This window comes from Neocloeon triangulifer, unplaced genomic scaffold (genome assembly GCF_031216515.1).
Source record: "Neocloeon triangulifer isolate White Clay Creek 2 clone unplaced genomic scaffold, ASM3121651v1 ptg000006l, whole genome shotgun sequence".
Classification (NCBI taxonomy): domain Eukaryota; kingdom Metazoa; phylum Arthropoda; class Insecta; order Ephemeroptera; family Baetidae; genus Neocloeon; species Neocloeon triangulifer.
Window position 1 is genome coordinate 1,045,470 of NW_026775549.1, and position 13,960 is coordinate 1,059,429.

A 13,960-nucleotide genomic window follows, 5' to 3' on the forward strand; every position below is an offset into this window, starting at 1 on the left:
GTCAAACAGTAAAAAGCGTAAAAATTAAGTTATAATTTTGGGGGGAAAAATATTAAATTTCAGTCTATAAATATCCAGATATGTAGAGAGAATGAATCAAAATTGTTTGGGTTAATTTTTACATTAAAATATCGTGAATCGTTCTCCGCCACTCAAGATTTATTATTAAAATTGCAATTATATGTTTTCATATTTTCTTTTGCCGAGCCCAAGTCTCATTGAGTCAATGCTAGGCAGAGCAATAATCAATTACCTGGCAAAGTATACTTACATTATTTTTCTCTCCTGACGATCAATTCTCGCGACGTGACTCACGTTTTCCATTGCTTTATAATTCATCTTCTCTTATATACGTGTGATTAAAAATTGTAAGCAACATTTTTTACTAAGTAGAAACTTGTAGTGTCAAATTTAATATCACCTGACACTCACTTTCCGCCTCTGTCGCGTCGACCGAAAGCTCCACTTAACGATCACAGCCATACCTCTTATGGTAATTCGCACTTCTTGACGGGCTAAATTATACGCAGATTTTTCACCACCCCGCGCTCGCGAGAATCTCGCAGCGGCGGCGTCGGTGTTAATGACAAAACCGTGCTGCTTGCAATTCTACTCGCGACCAGATGAGATAGAGGCTCATGTGCGAAACACTCATGTACTCACAGACAGACGCGTTCATATTTAATCACATTACAAGGCAGCAGTCATTGACCGACTTGAATTCAACCTTTTGGTATCGCTCTCACTATATACAAAGGTGACGTGCACCGCGACTGCCAACGCGTAAACGAAAAACTTCTTGTGTAACGAGTCATTTGCATCTCTCCAGATTCGCTTTTTGCCAAGGTGTAATTACAACGCCTCTTAATTGCTGAGGAATTATTTTTAAGACGGGTTTGTATTTTTTTTAGCAGACAAGTGTATAATGTGTGAATAACAAAAACGAATTTTGTCTGTCTGCTTGCTGAGCTGAAGTTTTCATTTTAGAATTCTGGCACATTTTTTGCAAGAAATGTGAGCTTTGACCTTACGAGCAACAAGTCAGCATTATTGTTTTAATTTTTCTTAAGCTGACGAATTATTATTTCATTTTCCTTGTTCAAACGTCGTTGTAGAATATTAGGCTGCAAAGGTTTAAAATTTCGTCCTTGCGTGTTGAAAATATTCACATTTCTCGAGAGATGGGTAATAATTTACCTGGTTGATTTCTCTTTGACTTAAGATCACTTTATTATCAATAATTCATAGCGGTTTATTGCTGGTTTAAGTGCCGCAGCAAGTTGATGCATTACTCTTATGGTTTGTTCATCTAATTTAATGTGGCAGCTTTTGCGCAATTTGCATTTTTAGACTAATGAGCAACCGTTGCTATTTATAAAAGAAGGAGTGATTCAGCCTGAGACAATTTTAAGAATTAAAATAAAATTTAAATAAAGATTAAACTCAGCAAATGCAAAGAAAGGAGTAAGGACCATTAAAATACAAAGCTATTATCTTAATATGTAATGTAAAAATGGATACATTTTTCAATTAAATTTCAAAGTGACTATAAAATTTTATATCGTTCAATAAACATAAGAAAATTCCGTTAAAAAAAACTATTTCAAATGTAAAATAAAATTAGAAATATGATAAATTGAAGTTAATAATTAATTTAAATTTATTTTTCATGTCATTATGTCCTTTAAAATTTCCTCTTTCTCAAGCCTCAGAGATTTGCGATTATGTAAATGTACTTTTATTTGCCACTAAAAGTGCGCACATCGATAATTTTAAAAAGAAAAACTCGTCTTTAAAGTAATAACCTTTGTGACGTGTTGAGTGGTGCGGTGAAAAAATGCGCCGCGTGAGTTGTGCGAAAAATAAATCAGCGAGCGCTCAGCGTATAAATTGAGGAGTGACTTCAGCACCGGGGTATGTAATTGTCATTTTTTCGCGCGCAAGAATAAGTTCCGCGACTTTATTACCACACGTATAGAGAGCATGCGTAAGAGTAAATAAATGCGCGAGAGATAACGCAAAAATAACACAAGTGAAATGAGTCAGAAGAGACGGACCGCATTGCTAACTAAAGAGTAGCAAGATTTGTGCAGCCTTTGATTATTTGCATAATGCTCGAGCGCGTTTCCATCCGAGCAAAAACACATTTCGCGCTTCATTCCGTATCGCGGGGCAGCATCGCGCAGCGAGAGACGAGAGCGACTGCACAAAAAGTCGCGGGGACCACACACGGGGGACACATTTTTGATGCGCAAGCAAAAGCACCAAGTGTGCCCCATCATTCACCGAATCAATGTCTGAAGATGGAAAATGATGGCCAGCGGCACTAAAAAACGCATAAATACGTGGGTAAAGATCATGTGCCATAAATAAATCGCTGAATAATGCAACAAATAATGTGTGTTTATGGAGAAAAACCGAGCCTGCATTGTCCACATGAATCACTTATCCTTCCAGTTATGAATATTAAATGGGAAATCCACGCCTTACTTGGCTCAAGACTAATTCGTCCTTTGTACGCGAGTGTGTTTTCAAACTCTAGGATTATATTTGTTAAAAAAAAAACTACAAAAATATTCATAATTTTTCCAAACATTTCGATCATAAAAGCATTAGGAATATTTTGCTGAAGTCGTTTTTATTACAAAAATTCATGTGATTACTTAATTTCGGCTAAATTTTGACTTTTAGGCGTGGATAAAATGTAGCCTGAATTGTGGCAAAACTTATGTGATTTTTTATATAATTCCCTTATCTATCCTGAGCAAAGAGGTAGAATTAAAAAAGTTCAAAATTATATCTATTTAGCTTAGTAATAATTAATTAATCATTAAACATAAATATAAAATTTTAATACTATGTTTTTAGGTGCGTTGATCACTCTTGGTAGCACATAAATTACAAAGAGTATAGCATATTGATCGTTTGAAAAAAAAAACAGAAATTGAGGAAATTCATTATTTAATTTCTTAGAAAAAAAATTATATTTAAATACAAAGCAAATTCCATTCTGCAGATTTTGAGAAACCACTAATATCAATAAATAATTCATGGTAATTGTCAATAGAAAAATTATTTTACTTTCCAGACAAAAACGAAGGACATTTGAAATGTGGGTCCCCGCTTGACGCACGACATAGAGTGAATTAGGTGCAAAATTACAAGAGGCGAGCCAATTGAGAAAAACAAATTAAAGGCAATTAAACTTAGAAATATATTTCCAGTAATTACGGCATGTAAAACAATCTTTCCAAACATGAGACTGCGAGAAGGGCCAAACAAAATTTAATTGATTTACAGCCCCCTCGGAGTTCAACATGGCCCCTTGCATGCATGATATATTATGTGAGAAAAATAAACAAGGTTGATTGAAAGTGAAGAAGCAATGGTAAAAGTTTGCTGCTGCTCTCTGAGTCGTTCTTCCTGTTGTTGGTTGGAAGTCATAATTAATTAACGCCCGCGACGGAGGCGAGCGGGCGCGCTTGATGAGCGGCAATAAAAGCAGCAGCAAGAGGCCAATTTGGACTCCGAGTCCAAAAGATCGAAGCAATGAGACTTGATTCTTGCTGGCTCACAATAGCCACTAGTCGGGCTATTTTCTGATCTCTAGCGTGCGTTTCAATGGAGACGGCTATCGCCGCGCTTTGTTGTTAGCCTATTTCTCGGTACTTACATCATTCTATTTTTGGCCGTTTTGTCTTTGAGAATACGACTGCGTCATTTTCTCACTCATCCAAATTTTTGGAACTGTTATCTGATCTTGAATCTCCAATGGCGTTGTAGACGAGGAGAGTCTCAGAAATGATTTAGCATTGAGAATTACGCTAGTTTTACGATCAATTATCTTTGAGAATACATAATTAAATTATAGATGAACAAAATAAATTGTACTAAATTTTAATAAAAACACCCTTAAATTTAATAAAGGGAGATTTCTGTTTCTGTTTTCTTTAATTTTTAGTCGCATTTTGATGCGTTTGTTTTGAGTTAGTTTATCAGGTAGATTAAATACATATTGTAAAAAAAAAAATATTAATAATAATGACGAAGAAAACCAAAATTATTTTGTTTTCCTTTCATTGATTTGATTTTTCTTATTTAAAAACAAAAATTTACAAATTTATTTTTTTAGCTGATATTGGTAAATTTAATTTACTTAAAAATTTTAACTTGAAATTAATTAATTATAATAAGATAAATATTAACAAAAGTATTAAAAAAATAGCTGTGCTAGAAATTTTATTTTTGTTTCTACACATTAATAATCCTGGTGTTATTTTTTAATCTAATACAGCGATAAAAATAATTCATATCCTAGAATTAATATTATTATATTCTTTTTGTTTTTTAAATTTTAAAAAATATGGTATGACAGTTAATCTTGAACATTTTCGATGCAAACAGAATAATAAAGAAAATCTTTAAAAATAACATCTTAATTAAACGTTTAAATTAAAATACAGCAAATTCTCGTAATTATTTAAATCTTTTCTTGCCTTTGGGCACTTGTCTTGCTAAACAAGGTGTTGTTCTTTTCTGCTTCTGATCTGACACTACCACTCTTTATCTGCACTCTTTTCATTAGGTTAGGCGAATAAATTATGCAGATGTTCTGGAGTAGTTGCGGACTGCTGCTGCTTTGTGAAGATATTTTTGTTGCGGCGGCGAGTTCATCTTTTTTTATTCAACTCCACTACTTGATCTCTTTGTGTCAGAAAGGAATAAATTACAGCTGCCGGCCAAGAACGCGGCACCTAGAAACGCCAAATATGCATGCGAGAGAACGCGGCCCACTCCTCCCAAAAGAAGAGCCAACAGGCTTTTTTTTATGATAATCCGCACAAACCAGTGTGATTACTTAATTTCAGTGAAATATGGTTTCTCGGTCTGACACGCAGCACTAAATATTACATTTCATGGAGCACAGTCTGGCTTTATTTTGACCATTTGGGAATTTACATTATTCATGTTCCTGTAATAATGATGAGGCGCCGTAATATTTCATGCAAATGCTGGTTCTTTTGAGTGGTCAATGCTTGAATCGTTACTTTTGACGTACATTCGTAAATAACCTACATTACGGCAGAATTATAGCAGCCAATAACAATAAAAGTTAATTTAAAAACTTGAATTTTGGCAAAAAATAATTGCTTTTGGCAAGACTTTAATTTTGCAAAAACCTGACTCGAGTGAATAATTATTCATTAATCTTCTCCGCCCTAAAAGCAACGCTTTTGAGTTGTTACGAGTCATCTAAAATTCTCAGGTCTTGTCAAAGCAGCTTGATCAACCAATTCTCCAACTCGCATAAAGGACAGAGATAATAGAAATGATCCGAGAAAGAACAAGGCAACAATAAACGAGAATTTAATTGAGCCTAACTTTGATTAATAGATCAGAATCGGTTAATTCCTTCGAACAGACCCACATATTAAAGACAGATCTTTTATGGCGCCAATCTTCGGCACTTCTTCTTTGGTTTGCCCGAATAAATAAACAAATCAAGCCCTGACCCTGTACACTTTTTATTCAGCGCGCGCCGAATTTATGATGCAACTGCCGGTGCTCGCGCAGACAAGGACCACAGAGTGAGCAAGACTCTGAAAATAATGAGGCTGTAAAAATGTTGCAGTGACGCATTCACCGCGCTCGGCTCTAACTGGTCCTTAACTATTTCACTGGCCATATATCATTGCAAACACACAGCTTGCATTGTTATTATTATTGCCGTCGTTGTTTTGTGCACTCCTACCAGTGTCCAGAAACAATTGCGGCAATGTGGTTTAAATTGATTGGACTCGGGAGTTTACGTCGCATTCAATTGGCGAGACCAAAGTTAAACGTCTAATGCGGTTTATTTTAATGATCGTGAAAATCGTTCCGCAACCACCTCTGCTGAACAACTTAAAACAGACTGTCTGAATTTAGCATAAATAAAATTTGAGCAATTTCATTTCATGAGCGTTATATATTTGCTATCTAAAATATTTATACATTTCAACAAAAAACATTTCCCTTAACCAGTTATAACAAGACCATTATATCAACCAGTCGAATTAAATAAATTACGACTTAAATTAGGAAAGAGAATAATTATGATCTACCTATTATATCATTTGGGGATGCAGTTAGTGAGATTGAGCGATCTCGGAGAAGAACAGAAGAATGTCTTGAATGGTGAACTCAAGGGTGATCATTGCATTGGGGTAGCACCTGTGGATCAGTTCCTCGATAGTTTTATACTGCTGAATGAACTCTTCCTGCATGGCTCGCCAGACGACCTTGTGTCAAAATCGATAGTAGGTTAAGAGTATTTTTTATCATGAATTTGATTCCTACCTGAAGAAGATTTTCTTCTTCACTCAAATGCTTCTCAACTTTTTTGTAAAGGGAATCCAGTCCCTTTTTGACTTCGCGGGCTGGATATTCCTTTATGACTTTTCGAAGCTCCTGCTTGCTGAAGGCCATTTGGTAGCTGACCTCACTTTCCTTAACACCCTGAGCTACTTTTGCTTGCACACCCTCAAAGAAGAGCTGAAATTTGTGAAGTAATTAGCGTAAATTAAATTTTTATTTCTTGGGCTTACATTGAGCTTTTCGAGGGGACGACCAAAGTAAAGAGTAACATAAGCTTTGAGAGCGTCTTGGTACCGCTGCTTTGCTTCCTTTTTGTAAGATTCCAGAGCAGCAATTTTAAGTCTTGATAACAAGCCCTGAAGTCTATGGAAATTTTCTGAAATAAAAAAAATAGCTTGTTTTCCAGTTATTTCTAATGAATTTTGTGCAAAACCGACCCATTTTCACAACTTGTTGCGGAGTCTTTTGGTGCTCAACGCCAATGCGAGGAATTGCTTCAAACATAGCAATCATCAGATTTCTGTACCACTTTTCCAAATCTGTTCTTCTCTCTGAGCTCTGGAATATTTTCTCTGCAATTTTTGCAAAATCCTGAAAAAATTAAAGGTTATAAAATCCATACCAAGAACAGTAAGAACTCAAAATTTTATTTCTTTTACCTCAAAATTATCCACAAACGGCAGAATTCCACATTTGCTTGATCTATTGGCCTTTGTATCCTCGATCGATTTTCTTTGAGCAGTCATAAATTTATCAAAATTTCGTTTCACTTGGACAAGAAGAGTGGCAAAAGTAACACTAAGGAAATTGCCAGTGTCTTGAGCAAGCATCACATGTTGGCTCAGCCTAACAAGCACGTTCATACAGCAGCTAAAATTTGCTCATTAGAAAATTTGATTCAAAGACTTCTATTTCACACTTACAAACTATCAATTTTCTCATTGTAAGAAATAAATGCCATGAGCTCTGGTTCCAGACTTCCGAACAGTTCTCCCATCATCCTTCTCACTTCTTCGGTGACATATTTTTCCATTTTCCTCTCAGCTTCTTCCTTGCTTGGCGTCGCAATAGCATTGCCCGGGCTTTGCATGGAAAAGCTACTCAATGTCGATTGCGTGTTCTGCAAAAGAAAATGGCAAATATTTTGAATGAGGATTATAATTATTAATTCATTCAAAAGTACCGATCTTGTTGGTGAGACCATATCGAGCTGGAAGAACAGCATGCAGAATTTCTGTTCAGCCAAGAACATTGGCTCCAACTGAGTCAGGGCCCTCTCCAGCAGCTCATCAAATTTTTCCCTGTCTGCAGTGTCGTCCGCAGCTTTCCATTGCTCTCGTTCCTGAGCCAAGAGTCGTTGGTTAACAGGCGAGTTCTGCCCTTCTTTGGGTGTCTGACCAGAGCTGCTTATGTCCTGGCTGCTGCCTTTGCCTCTCTTCAGAGTGCCAGCGTTCAGCCTGTTCTTGGCTTCTTCGAAGAACTGGCGGATCACAGATTCATAACGCTTCTGCAAGGAGTTGATGTAAACTTTAGACAGGTCGGTGAATGCTTTTCGGTCCATTTGGCGCAACCAGTGCATCAGAGGCGCATACGGCTTGAGGTTGTTGTGGACAGTGTCCAGCGTCGGCAGAACTAGTCGAGATTCATGGTGATAGCCATCCATCGACATGAACTCTTTGTTTCCCTATAATATAATGTATATTTTTGAGCACAATTGAAGGAAAAGTTGATTATTTTTTTTCTTTTCACCTCATGAATAAATAGGTTGTTGAGGTAACGACAAATGCTCTGAGAAAACTTGATCCTCCACTTGTCGAATCGCTTCTTTTGCTCCTGAACTGCGGCCAAATTGACCAAAGCAGGATGCAAGTCAGCATTCATAGCTTTGATGAGAGCATTGCCTGCTTCGATGGCCTCTTTCAACCCGTTTGGTGAGTTCAGGTCAGCCTCGATCAGGGCCATCTGAAGTTTGTATGGGACATCTAGCTGGGACTGAACAAAATAATATATACAAATATGAAGCATGAATTAAAAAAATCAGGCTTACGACAATGTTTTCCAACTCTTCGAGCAGGACTTGATTGTTTTTCCCAATGACCTGGTTGGTGGTATTTTTCTTTCCCATGTTGACAATTGACTTTTGAATGTGTTGAATTGAATCACAGTATACGTTGAGCTGGGACTCGATTTTGTCTGCTTCACTTATTGCATTTTCCAGGTGAGACATGAGAGCCTCTACTTGCTGCTCGGCAGCTAGCACACTGTGAATGTTCTCCTGAAAAGTTGGTTTCAATAAATTTTCTGCAAATAAAACAACATCAGTTTACTCCGTCTAAAATTGACAAGTCTCTGGCCAAAGTTTCCATGAACGCTGCAGAATTACTGTATGCATAATCACACTGGCTCATGAGTTTTTCCAAGTCAGTGATTTCCCTCTCAGTCAGTGGCATGTACTCGGGGGTCTCGTCCACAATCACAGTGCTCACTGTAACTTCTGCAGATTCCTGTGCAGGCGTTGCTTCCGACTGCCATTCTTCAGGGAAGTTGAGGAACGCTGGTCTCTGCTTTGGAAGATATTTGTTGCTCATCTAAATTAAGGAAATAAATTAATGCATAGTGCAATTTTAGGTAAATTAAATAATTCACCTTCCACAAGAAAATCAAAAAATTTTGACGCTCATTTTGGTTTGTCGCACTCCAGTGGTACAGCTTGTCAAATTGCAGGTCAAAATCTTGGTGGTCCTGCTTGAAAGAAAAAAACATTTTTTTTATGATTTTGAACGAGACTAAAATTTGCTATAAATAAACAATATGATTTTCAAAGACGGTATATATTTATTATTTTCTGCCGAGAACAACATAACTTACGCCAGAAGCATTTTTTGCATCCACGAGCTTGAGATCCGACAATTCCCATACTTCCTTTTTCTTGAATGCGCTTCGGTCAGTTTGCTTCACCTTATAACAAATAAAATAAAAATTTAGATAATCTTAAAATATTTTAAATAGAAACTACAGTGCAAATAAATAATCTTTATTTGTATTAATTTACTTTTTTAATAAAATGTTTTTGTCTGAAAATATGAACTAATCTTGAAAAATTCATGTTTTTTTTATTATTATTTTAAAAGTTGATACGAAGTCGTCAAGATAGGAAAAATTAAAAAGCTTTTCTTTCACAATAGCTCGCACGTAAAGTCAGAGGCAAAACTTTTAAGTATTGGCGCCTCACAACCGTTCTCCTATTGGTCCGGAGTCACGCGCACCTCCCGAACCCCGTCCGACTGTTTTGTGGAGATAAATCGATCAGCCTCACTTTCAGCGGCTGAATTGGCGATTTCGGCCAAAATTCGCCACAATTTGACGCATTAGGCAGCAGAAATGTATTCCACACTGCGATCAACCGTTGCTTATGTCTTCTTCGGCACACTGTCGGCAGCATTGACGATAATAAGTGAGTTTTTCGCACGGTCTGACATACCGTATGGTCACGTCTGGTCATTTTCGGTGCGAAATTCCAACGCCAAGCTACATTTTCCCCAAATTTATTCGTCTGAAAACATTTTTGCCAGCCAGAACTAGCGTTGTATCGCACAAACTCAATCTTAAACGTCATAAATCATTTTTACAAAAATAATTTAAAACTTGATTGTACATATTTATGGGCGTAACCTCTTGAAATTAAAAAAATATTTTTTTCCTTTTTTGCCACAGTTGATATAAATTTAAAAATATAATTTAAAATTCAACTGAAAAATTAAAATAATTTTAATTGTGACATTTTTTCAGTCCTCTACTATGTGGTCACCGGCAAGGGAGAAAGAATAAGCGTAGGATGGTAATTTTTGTTAAACAAAATTTAAAGGAAACTATTAATTTTTATAATTTAAGGTTCTTGGAGGACACATCCCCACACATGTGGTCGTCGATCGGAATTGGTCTGGCTGTAGCTCTGTCAGTCGTCGGAGCTGCCTTGTAAGAATTTTCAGAATCAAAATGTTCAAACAGTAAGAAATTAATTTTCTCTAACAGGGGCATCCACACGACTGGTGTCAGTATTGTGGGTGGAGGAGTCAAAGCACCCAGGATCAAGACTAAGAATTTGATCTCAGTCATTTTCTGTGAGGCTGTGGCTATTTACGGATTGATCACAGCTATTGTTCTTTCTGGAATGCTCGAGGTGATAAGAAAAATCATCACGATATTTACTAAACCTTTCTAATGATTTGATATTTCCAGGACTTTACTCAAGATAAGCTTTTGGAAAATGAAGCTCTTGTTTCAATGAATTGGTTCTCCGGTTACTTGATGTTTGGTGCTGGTCTGAGCGTGGGACTTGTCAATTTGTTCTGCGGAATTGCTGTCGGCGTTGTCGGTAAGTTTCAAACCACAAAATTTATTTAGCTTCAATTAAAAAACTGAAATTTTGAAATTCTAAGGCTCTGGAGCTGCGCTTGCTGATGCTGCCAATTCTGCCCTTTTCGTCAAAATTTTGATTGTCGAGATTTTCGGAAGTGCCATTGGCCTCTTCGGACTTATTGTTGGTATTTATATGGTGAGTTGAAAAATATTTTGTAAAATTTTGAAATTTACTGAAAAAAAATCTGTTGCAGACTTCAAAGGTCAAGATGGGCGACAAGTTGTAAATTGTGAAGCACAAATGTATTTAAATGCGAGTGAGCGATATAACTACACAACGTAGCTTTCATGTTTCACATTCGAAGCCACCTCTAGTCCGAAATTGGAAAAACCTAACCAGAGGCCATCGATATTCCAGAACAAGTTAAAAAGATCAATATTTGAGCCATAAAATTGCAACATTCCACTATTACATGTCTTATCAAGTAACCAACATTTCAATTATGCATAAATGTGTATTAAATGTGTATATCGTATTATAGAAATTATATCGGGACACGTGTAAATAAAATGATGAATTAATAAAGGTAGGAGTTAAATGTTACTTTAGAATTTTCCTTTTCTATACAAGCAACCAATATTTTTCTTAATATTTATGATAATTTTTTTACTAACTTTACAATGTTGAGTCCGGCTGAATCTTATTAATTGTTTAAGTCAATGCCAGTCATAGCAAATATGTAATGATTTTTTAATCTTTTTTTCATGTTCTTGATGAATTTAATTGGGTATTATTTATTGATTTTGGTAGCAAAATACCTAAAAATCACGTGAATTTTTCATTAATTGAAATGTTTACCTGGTGAATGAGGACCCTCGATGGTGAATCTTTAGTGGCAGTAAGGCAGAGAAAACTGCTTTTCTTCTTCTTCATAGTCTTGTTGACGTGGACCATTGCAACCATCTTCTCGTCAAGAAAGACATCCTTTTGAAGTCCGTGCCAAGTGGCCATCCTGGGCTGTAAAAATTAAAACGAAAAATTTAGAACAAGGAAGTGAAGAAAGTGTAGTTTTAAGTCTGCCGATATTTTACTTGTCGGGGAAAAGGGTAAGTTGTCACATTTTATATTATTCATGAGATCTATTATTATTATTATTTATTCTTCTCGGTCAATACAAAAATTTTAAATTGGAAAAAAGAGAAGAAAGGGTTTACAACTAGCAGATGTCTGCTAAAACGCCCGACATCATATTTTAAAAATAAAAATCCAAAATTGTTAAATAGTTTATTTTGTTTTGATAGTTATAATTCAAATCCTTTCAGTAAAGAGGAATTATAATACCCATCGCCGGTACAAGGCTACCTAGGACAACAGTTGTAAATTTTGAAATGAAAATTTTCTATAGAAAAAGGGGCCAATTTTGATCAGTTTCCAAAAGAAATTTGTACGCGCAAACGTTCCGAAAGTAAAAAAATCGTGAAATTAAATTTGAAAATTCCCATTGTTATTTGCCATTATGCACAGCACTGAGGCTGCGTGTGCGATGCCTGGCGGATGAAAGACGAATTAAAGAGCAAGGACGTCGCATTTAAAGATACGATTTTACGAAAATATCGATTTGTGAATCACGAAAATATTTCCAAAATTAAGGGTGACGGCCAAAAAAGCAGCATAATTTACCGCACAATTTGAAGCTAAAAAAAGAGGATACACTTCAGCTCAGGGTCGCTAGGTACATCAAATCAGAATTTTTTTAATAAAAAGTACAAATATCTATGTTTCTCTTGCTTACAAGTCCGTTTGCAGACAACTCCTTTTGTGGGCAACTACGTTGTGGGTTTGCGAGCTTCGGGCTGGAGGCGCGCTCGCCCGAGGACGTGGTGAAGGCCGGCTCCGGGCGGGACAAAAGGGCGGGGATCGTGGGGGGGCTCCTGCGGAGCCCCCCCACGAACACAGCCGCCCTTTTGTCCTCGCCCTCCGCACGGCCTTCCCCACGTCCTCGACCTCGCTGCGCCTCCACCCCTCGCTCGCGGCTTCTGCAAAAATTAATCTTGGGGGTTGCCCAACTCCGAGTTGCCGGTTTGTGGGGTGGTCTGGTTCGTGGTGTGCGTGCAATTTCCCCTCACGTGGGAGTTTTGCAAAAATCAATTAATTCAAAATTCAATCAGGATTGTAGAGTACCCAAAAACATCGCCCTTAAATGCCTTAAATCGATAAAACTGTCCCATTTTTATGCTAGTTCATTAATACACTACATGTGGCGTGACGGTTTTTTAAGAGGAAACTCCCGTCTAGGTGGCGTTTTTACATCTGTATGCATTAAAAGTAGTTAATAAACGCCTAATTTTATTTCAACTCTCATTACTTCCCATTTCATTTGCGCCGGCTTTTCCTTATTGAGAAATGTTCAGCACACTATGAGGAATGTTTTGATATAAAAAAATTTCATATTGACAACTGTTGTCCTCAATGAACTTCTGCCCCCATGGCCCCATCTATGTATGTATATTTTGTCCTCAATAACTGCGCATACTAGTTAACACTGCAGAATTTTTTTAAAATAAATTACGCTTACCAAATTTGAGTGACAGTAGAGTCAGAAGACCGCAGTTCCTAATTTTGAAAGGCTAACTCCAGATAATTGCGGCTGTCATTAGGGCGCTGTCAAAAAGGATGACCGATTCTGAAGGCGTTTGCCCGTAGGAACCTGTAAAAGCGATGTACTGTACATGTAAGTGATTAACTTCATGAGATAATTCACATCAAAGTTGAGAACTGACCTGATTAAAATACCTTCTGTCAAGAGTGGAAAATTAGCCGGCGCAAAGGGGCTCAAATTATCTCAAATTTCGAAACACAGAAGCATCTGAACACCTCACTGTTTTTACTGTTTTGTTTTGTTATTTCTTTAAATGGGGGCGTTACATGGTAGATCCGATTGAAAGCTTTATTTCTATTGGTCGGTGAAAACTTTTGTATCCAATAAGCGCTCCGATTTGAAGAAAACCGATGTCTTTAAAAATAGGCGGGAAAATCACGTGATAAATATATAAAATGTCAATTTTTTTTAAAATTGTTATGCCAACAGTCAACAATTAAAAAAAATTAATCTAAAGAGGAAGGGGTAAAAAATCTTAACAAACAATGCAAATAATCAAAAGAATTCTATTTTAAAATCGTATTGTTGCTGAGACTGGATTTGAAAATCTCAACCGAATTCTCTCATCGATCCAAGATGAAGTT

The 13,960-nt window shown here is 36.7% G+C and overlaps 2 protein-coding genes across 4 annotated transcripts; one reads left to right on the plus strand and one right to left on the minus strand.

Moving 5' to 3' along the window:
* Nucleotides 1-5,948: 5,948 nt before the first annotated feature.
* LOC132194294 (exocyst complex component 1) lies at nucleotides 5,949-13,635 on the minus strand. 3 transcript variants are annotated; one of them, XM_059615469.1, is made up of 15 exons: nucleotides 13,511-13,635; nucleotides 13,293-13,424; nucleotides 11,576-11,734; nucleotides 9,226-9,315; nucleotides 9,004-9,099; nucleotides 8,685-8,945; nucleotides 8,405-8,632; nucleotides 8,107-8,349; nucleotides 7,541-8,041; nucleotides 7,281-7,477; nucleotides 7,017-7,227; nucleotides 6,795-6,948; nucleotides 6,588-6,733; nucleotides 6,340-6,534; nucleotides 5,949-6,281 (listed from the first exon to the last, which is right to left on the minus strand). In XM_059615469.1, exons 3-15 carry the CDS (start codon nucleotides 11,726-11,728, stop codon nucleotides 6,129-6,131), a joined length of 2,628 nt encoding a protein of 875 aa, XP_059471452.1. In that variant the 5' UTR covers nucleotides 11,729-11,734; nucleotides 13,293-13,424; nucleotides 13,511-13,635; the 3' UTR covers nucleotides 5,949-6,128. The 3 variants fall into 3 exon arrangements, with proteins under 3 accessions (XP_059471452.1, XP_059471450.1, XP_059471451.1); XM_059615467.1 differs by having other exon boundaries at nucleotides 13,498-13,632; XM_059615468.1 differs by having other exon boundaries at nucleotides 13,293-13,440; nucleotides 13,498-13,632.
* On the plus strand, nucleotides 9,617-11,320 carry LOC132194295 (V-type proton ATPase 21 kDa proteolipid subunit c''-like). The gene is made up of 7 exons (XM_059615470.1): nucleotides 9,617-9,811; nucleotides 10,147-10,195; nucleotides 10,249-10,332; nucleotides 10,390-10,537; nucleotides 10,597-10,732; nucleotides 10,797-10,912; nucleotides 10,971-11,320. The coding sequence occupies exons 1-7, from the start codon at nucleotides 9,739-9,741 to the stop codon at nucleotides 11,001-11,003; spliced, it is 639 nt and encodes a 212-aa protein (XP_059471453.1). The 5' UTR covers nucleotides 9,617-9,738; the 3' UTR covers nucleotides 11,004-11,320.
* Nucleotides 13,636-13,960: the final 325 nt, after the last annotated feature.

What these genes read in the sequence shown, in the direction of transcription:
- LOC132194295 (XM_059615470.1), top strand. Translation starts at nt 9,739, where the DNA reads ATGTATTCCACACTGCGATCAACCGTTGCTTATGTCTTCTTCGGCACA. An exon ending in GAAAGAATAAGCGTAGGATG is followed by an intron (nt 10,196 to 10,248) that starts GTAATTTTTGTT and finishes TTATAATTTAAG; the next exon opens with GTTCTTGGAGGACACATCCC. An exon ending in TCAGTCGTCGGAGCTGCCTT is followed by an intron (nt 10,333 to 10,389) that starts GTAAGAATTTTC and finishes TTTCTCTAACAG; the next exon opens with GGGCATCCACACGACTGGTG.
- LOC132194294 (XM_059615469.1), bottom strand. Translation starts at nt 11,728, where the DNA reads ATGGCCACTTGGCACGGACTTCAAAAGGATGTCTTTCTTGACGAGAAG. An exon ending in ATGCAAAAAATGCTTCTGGC is followed by an intron (nt 9,100 to 9,225) that starts GTAAGTTATGTT and finishes TCTTTCAAGCAG; the next exon opens with GACCACCAAGATTTTGACCT. An exon ending in ACAACCTATTTATTCATGAG is followed by an intron (nt 8,042 to 8,106) that starts GTGAAAAGAAAA and finishes ATTATATTATAG; the next exon opens with GGAAACAAAGAGTTCATGTC.